This window comes from Etheostoma cragini, chromosome 5, assembly GCF_013103735.1.
Source record: "Etheostoma cragini isolate CJK2018 chromosome 5, CSU_Ecrag_1.0, whole genome shotgun sequence".
NCBI lineage: Eukaryota > Metazoa > Chordata > Actinopteri > Perciformes > Percidae > Etheostoma > Etheostoma cragini.
In genome coordinates, this window is record NC_048411.1 from 79,646 (window position 1) to 86,961 (window position 7,316).

Here is a 7,316-nt window from a genome sequence, read left to right on the forward strand (position 1 = left end):
TAGTAACTAAAGCTGCCAGATGAATGAAGCGGAGTAACTAAAGTAACTAGGAACCAAAGTAACTAGTAACTAAAGCTGTCAGATGAATGTAGTGGGGTAACTAAAGTAACTAGTAACTAAAGTAACTAACGTAACTAGTAACTAAAATAACTAGTAACTAAAGCTGCCAGATGAATGAAGCGGAGTAACTAAAGTAACTAGGAACCAAAGTAACTAGTAACTAAAGCTGCCAGATGAATGTAGTGGGGTAACTAAAGTAACTAGTAACTAAAGTAAGTAGTAACTAAAGTAACTAGTAACTAAAGCTGTCAGATGAATGTAGTGAGGTAACTAAAGTAACTAGTAACTAAAGTAACTAGTAACTAAAGCTGTCGGATGAATGTAGTGCGGTAACTAAAGTAACTAGTAACTAAAGTAACTAACGTAACTAGTAACTAAAGTAACTAGTAACTATAGCTGTCAGATGAATGTAGCGGAGTAACTAAAGTAACTAGGAACTAAAGTAACTGGTAACTAAAGCTGTCAGATGAATGTAGCGGAGTAACTAAAGTAACTAGGAACTAAAGTAACTAGTAACTAAAGCTGTCAGATGAATACAGTGGGGTAACTAAAGTAACTAGAAACTAAAGTAACTAACGTAACTAGTAACTAAAGTAACTAGTAACTAAAGCTGTCCGATGAATGTAGCGGAGTAACTAAAGTAACTAGGAACTAAAGTAACTAGTAACTAAAGCTGTCAGATGAATATAGTGGGGTAACTAAAGTAACTTGAAACTAAAGTAACTAACGTAACTAGTAACTAAAGTAACTAGTAACTATAGCTGTCAGATGAATGTAGCGGAGTAACTAAAGTAACTAGGAACCAAAGTAACTAGTAACTAAAGCTGTCAGATGAATATAGGGGTGTAACTAAAGTAACTAGAAACTAAAGTAACTAACGTAACTAGTAACTAAAGTAACTAGTAACTATAGCTGTCAGATGAATGTAGCGGAGTAACTAAAGTAACTAGGAACTAAAGTAACTGGTAACTAAAGCTGTCAGAAGAATATAGTGGGGTAACTAAAGTAACTAGGAACTAAAGTAACTAGGAAGAAAAGTAACTAGTAACTAAAGCTGTCAGATGAATGTAGCGGAGTAACTAAAGTAACTAGGAACTAAAGTAACTAGTAACTAAAGCTGTCAGATGAATATAGTGGGGTAACTAGGAAGTAAAGTAACTAGTAACTAAAGTAAGTAGTAACTAAAGCTGTCAGATGAATATAGTGGGGTAACTAAAGTAACTAGGAAGTAAAGTAACTAGTAACTAAAGCTGTCAGATGAATGTAGCGGAGTAACTAAAGTAACCAGGAACTAAAGTAACTAGTAACTAAAGTTGTCAGATAATTTTAGTGGAGTAAAAAGTATGTTTCCGGCTGTTATGTAGAAAATGACATGAAAAGAAAATACTCAAGCAAAGTATGAATACCTTAAGTGTTTAAGCAACTCAACCGAGTTACATCCAGATAGGGAGTGGGTGGCTGGGAGATATTGGTTTCACTCCTTGATAAAACTCTACGTGGCTGTGTGCCACCCTCTCTGACGTGTTACCGGAATACTGTGCATCAAGCTCTCTGACTTGTAAAAACAGTTAGGGTTACTGTGCTGCAGTAAAGAGGACATCTGTCCTTTAGGTATGAGGTCATCTGGGCATGGCTGCTCTATTTTGCAGTACAAAAACAAAACCTACCTTTATTAGATGACATGGATCTTTTTAATACAGTGAGGAAAATAAGTATTTAAACACCCTGCTATTTTGCAAGTTCTCTCACTTCATCATGGAGAGTCTGATATTGTCCTCGTAGGTGCATGTCCACTGTGAGAGACATAATCTAAAAAAAAAAAAATCCAGAAATCACGATGTATGATTTTTTAACTATTTATTGTATGATACAGCTGCAAATAAGCATCTGAACACCTGAGAAAATCCATGTTAATATCTGGTCCAGCAGCCTTTGTTTCCTGTAGTTCTTCACCAGGTTTGACACCCTGCAGAAAGGATTTTGGCCCCCCCTCCACACAGATCTTCTCTAGACCAGTCAGGTTTCTGGGCTGGAGTTTGAGCTCCCTCCAAAGATTCTCTATTGGGTTTAGGTCTGGAGACTGGCTAGGCCACGCCAGAACCTTGATCTACTTCTTCCAGAGCCCCCCCTTGGTTCACCTGGCTGTGGTCTTCGGGTCTTTGTCATGTTGGAAGACCCGGCCTCGACCCATCTTCAATGCTCTAACTGAGGGAAGGAGGTTGTTCCCCTAAAATCTCGCAACACATCCCCGGTCCTCCTTTCCTTAATACAGTGCCTGTGCCCTGTCCCATGTGCAGAATACCCCCCAAAGCAGGATGTTACACCCCCATGCTTCACAGTAGGTCCCCCCCCAGTAGTAGAGTGGGGGGGGGGACATTTTGAAGGCAGACTAACAGGTCTTTGAGTATCAGAATTGTAGCTGACAGACAGGTGTTCAAATACTTATTTGCAGCTGTATCATACAAATAAATAGTAAAAAAAACATACATTGTGATTTCTGGATGTTTTTTTGATTATGTCTCTCACAGTGGACATGCACCTACGAGGACAATTTCAGACCCTCCATGATTTCTAAGTGGGAGAACTTGCAAAATAGCAGGATGTTCAAATACTTATTTTCCTCACTGTATTATCAAATTCATCTATTTTCATAATGAAAAATCCATCCTTGTCTGTAGAAGAAAACTCCAACATTATGAGAAGCATTGAGGTGGTTGCATTCTATGAAGCTGGCGAGCCCTATACCACTTTACTGGTAGAGCAGGCGCACAAACTGTACATATAGAGGTTTTCTTCTCCATGCAGCTGATACAGGTTCAACTCCTACATGCGGCTCTTTGCTGCATGTCATCCCCCCCCCCTGCCTTCATGTCTTCAGCTGTCCTGTGGAATTAGAGGCCTAAAATGTCCCAAAAATAATCTTAATATAAAACAATGAAAGAGGTGGCCCAAAGATACATCTATCAATACATCCTCTTAGAAAATATTTATTCAAAATTGCAAGAAGTTATTTTATGATCATATCAGAACAAACTTGAACATCAATTAGCTGATCTCCGGTATGTTGCATTGATTACACACTGTCTTATCAAAATGTTGCAATACAAAATTGGAAACAATAATAATGTGGTTTTGGCCAAACCACATACATTTACCTTCTATGTTAATCAATCACCTTGAAATCAATCCCATCATGTGAGATATGTTGCTTCCATGTTGAGAAATGTGAAAGCTGAGGCCTTGGGTCGGAGTCGGACTCAGATTTTTGGTCTTTTCCCAAAACTTGATCGCCACTCTACCTGGTACCAACAGAGGCTCCCCAAACTGGGCAGTGACGTTGATGGGAGCTGTGATGACTCCAACCCCTGATGATGACACAAGAGAGCAATAAAAAGTCTGATCAGCCACAGCAAGAGAAGGATAAAACAGATGAAATAACAATAAAAAAGGCCAAATCCCTTTTAATAGCTAATATAAAAGCATTCGTGGACTAGCTCCAGGGTTAAATTACTACGACGTTACATCAACCTATCGATCCCTTTGGTCTTCCCCTTAACATCTATTACCTGTGCTTTTCTATTTCAGCCAAGCAGACAGACAGCATCCAGAGACTGGGTGCGGTGTGCGTCCTGTAGCCAAAGAGCCGGGCCGGTAGAGAGAGGAGCCGATATGGGGAGTAGTCTGAGAAGGACCATGAACACTGCAGGCCGGTAGTCCTGGGAACTTGGAGCTCTATCTGCTTCACATTTCCTGGCACAGGCTCATCTGGTTGGCCTGTCAAAAGACATATGACCAGAAACAGTATCAGAATCATTATAAACAGGAACATAATAACTGGTGTTGTGTGAAAAAGCCCCCCAAAAAATGTAAGTTCAGCAGAAATCACCAGATTGCTGCTCATGTTCATTCTTGGATAAGCGTCTTCCAACTTTTTGGAGCTTGTTCTTGGACAGCAGCGTCAGGACGCTCTCCCACACGGGGCTTTTGGTACGAGATGTGGCAGACAAACAGATGTCGACCTCCACCCCTGCATTAATTTGCCGGTACTCCAGGACTCGAACCTGCAGCATGAACGGACCCTTCTTTAGTTCATCCACTGGCTGAAGGGTTTTCAAACTCTGACACACACGAACGAGACCTGCAAAAATATCCACAGTTGCCATCGTATCACCAGACGTTCTCGCCTCACAGGCGTTGGGGGACCGGTTGGCACCTGGGTCGATCTGGCAACTGCTGGGGGGGGGGACGCCCTGCGCTGCTACAACTATTAAATCTAGTCTTAATTCTATTAGCTTTACTGTTACTACGATGCATCATGCCAACTGCTATAATTATTATGAATCACATATCTGCATATCTGTCTCGGTGTCCTAATCGCCAGTGGCAGCCTGGGTCTGTCTGAGGTTTCTGCCTGTAAAAAGGAAGTTTTTTCTCTCCACTGTCGCACCAAACGCTTGGTCTTGGGGGGGAATTGTTGGGTCTTTGTAAATTATGGAGAGTGGCCTAGACCCCCTCTATCTGTGAAGTGTCCTGAGATAACTCCTGTTGGGATCTGACACTATAAATAACATTGAATTGTGTCAATACACCAAATATAATGTACTCAACATGCTCTAGTTCATGAGCCATCTGCAAAAACACAATGTGGAGTAATCAGCTTTAATCAAAAAACCATTCGTTTGAAAGAGTCATGCTGAAAGTGCCTTATGTCTTACCTGCTGGACTGAGCTGGAAGTTGTCATCGGTTAGCACCATGAGCAGCAGCCTGCAGCAGAGAATCTCAGGGAAGCACAGTGGGACGTCTCTATAGTCGCTGTCTGGGTAGTCCCAACCATACCCTGCAGCACTGCAGAACCTCCTCAACATGGAAGTCTCCAGCCTGGAGACAAGCACACCGACTCAACGGATGACCAGCTGTCTTTGTCTCCTAAATCTACAATGGAAGTTACTGAAGAGGATCAGGGCCACGTGTGATTACAAGAAAAATAAGTCAGAATTCTAAAGTATTTCCCTCTGAATTCTCAAAGTTTTTTTTAAAAGTAAAAACAACTCTGAATTCTGAGATTAAACTCAGAGTTCAAACTTCTTTTCAGATCTCTAAGGGGGCTTTTTTCGTCCAAATTCTTACATTAATCAAAAAAAAGAAAGAAATCTTAGCATAAAAGTCAGATTTCTGAGAGAAAACAATAATTCTCTCTTTATTCTTAAACTTTTGTAGCCTGACAAACTCAGATTGAACTTCCCGACCTCGGATGTTGTGGGCAGGGCTACATTTGACATCTGGGCATAGGCTGTATTAAATAAAAAAAATAAATTATATATATATATATATATATATATACACACACACACACCCGGTCAAAAGTTTGGGGTCACTTACAAATTTCAATTTCACTCCATTATAGACAGGATACCAGCTGAACTTTAATGTAATATATACACATTTCCCATTATCAGCAACCATTCATCCAATGTTCCAAATGCTCATTTTGTTTACTAATCTGATATTATTTTTAAAAAATAACTAAGAAAACATTAAACAACCCTTTTGCAATTATGTAAGCACATAATGTAATCTGGAAACTGCCCTGGTTAAAAAAAACAAGGCAACTGATCTCAGCTGGGATTCTGTCTATAATGGAGTCCAATGGACATTTGTGAGTGACCCCAAACTTTTGACCGGTAGTGTATATATACAGTGTATGTATATATACAGTGTATGTATATATATATATAGAGAGAGAGAGATATAGATATGTATAGAGAGAGAGAGAGAGAGAGAGAGAGAAAGAGAGAGAGACAGAGAGACCGTGCGTACCTGTCCATTTGCGTACCTATGACGCGTACCTGCAGTTCAGGACCGTGTAGACGACGTGCTGCCCCCCCTGTGGAGCAGCTGTGTACAGGACCCCTGTCCTCCGAGACACAGCCCTGGACACATATCTGATGGCCAGATACGCCAGACTGGGCACTGTGTCGCTGCTGAGGACCCTGGTCTTCAACAGGTGACGACAGCGGTAGATGTGAACGGAGAGGAAGTACACGGACCAGAAAGAGAGCGAGGCCACTATGGAACTCTGCGCTGTCCCCATTAGAGCTCCAAAGAAACTACTCAAATACTAATCACGTATTCGCACTGCGTACTACCAGAGGACTAAACCATACTGACCAGAGCCACCTTTCATCGGCGCTGTCCGTGGCGTTGGTAACAGTACGGAGCGCGAGACGGGACAAACAACACACCTTCGAATATTTCAGGACAGGAAAACGCGTCAGCCAACCATAGACTGTGTGGGTACACGATCCGTCCTGCCTACACCATGTGTTCTGCGCATGCGCATAAATACGTAGCTGAAAACCTGGCTTTCCCTGCACTATTGGTACCACGCATGCGTCGGAACACTTGACGGCCAAGCGTCACAACGGACAGCTTTTTTTTTTTTTTTCATTTTATTAACAAAGAACAATTATATCGCCAGTATGCATATACGAAAAGTCAATACCAGAGGTGCATATACAGAATATATATATAAAATTACGTATTAGCATTTTTTTTAGGCCAGACTTTTTTGTAGTTCACAAGTGCTCAACATGTGATCTACACTTTTTAGTAGTTTTTTTTTTAATAAAGTTATTTAAATTAACACTTGTCACTGATCCAAAACTGTGTACTGACATCTGTGTACCAGGTATAGGCGACAATATTATTAAGTGATCAACATGTAATCTTTTTTTAAATTTATTTTTTATTTTTTTATTATTGTTTACGCCAGACTATGAATTACGAAGTGTTTACGTGGTGGCCAATCCAAAAATATAAAGGAGTTGTCACATTAACATTTGATTACATGTGGAATGGGAATTCTTTTTGACTCAGGGAAAGTCAAAGCATTTAAAAAAATAAAAAATAAAACATTTCAAGACAAATACAGGGCCCAGGGCAGTAAAAAGAATATTCCAGCACCACATTAACAAGCCTCAAATCATGTTTCATATTATTGTAACACGTTACATTAACACGCACTCGTTTGAAATCAGCCAAAGTCCGCATTTTTACGCGGGGGGCAATTTATTTTGCTGCAAAAAATTGCAGATTTCCATGCAAAATAATGCGGGGCTTGCATGATTTTTGTTGCTAAAAGTCAAAAATATCTTAACAGTAAGTTGAAAATTGTTGAGTTTACTTTACACTAGGCAGCCATTTCCCCTGTTGCCATGGTAATGTTATGAAGTGACGCAATTGCACAACAAGACAA

At 40.3% G+C, this 7,316-nt stretch overlaps 1 protein-coding gene across 3 annotated transcripts in view; it reads right to left on the reverse strand.

Moving 5' to 3' along the window:
- The window catches only part of si:ch211-12e13.1, a 15,116-nt gene extending 8,867 nt beyond the window's left edge, over positions 1 to 6,249 (reverse strand). Inside the window, exons 1-5 of one of the 3 annotated variants that reach the window (XM_034872350.1) lie at positions 5,908 to 6,249; positions 4,776 to 4,939; positions 3,935 to 4,198; positions 3,628 to 3,837; positions 3,210 to 3,428 (exon numbers count right to left, since the gene is read on the reverse strand). In XM_034872350.1, coding sequence (XP_034728241.1) covers positions 3,232 to 3,428; positions 3,628 to 3,837; positions 3,935 to 4,198; positions 4,776 to 4,939; positions 5,908 to 6,152 — 1,080 coding nt within the window. In that variant the 5' untranslated portion in view covers positions 6,153 to 6,249 and the 3' untranslated portion in view covers positions 3,210 to 3,231. Of the gene's footprint in view, positions 1 to 3,031; positions 3,429 to 3,627; positions 3,838 to 3,934; positions 4,199 to 4,775; positions 4,940 to 5,907 lie in introns of those variants that run through there. The other 2 variants (XM_034872352.1, XM_034872351.1) reach the window with 2 other exon arrangements.
- Positions 6,250 to 7,316: the final 1,067 nt, after the last annotated feature.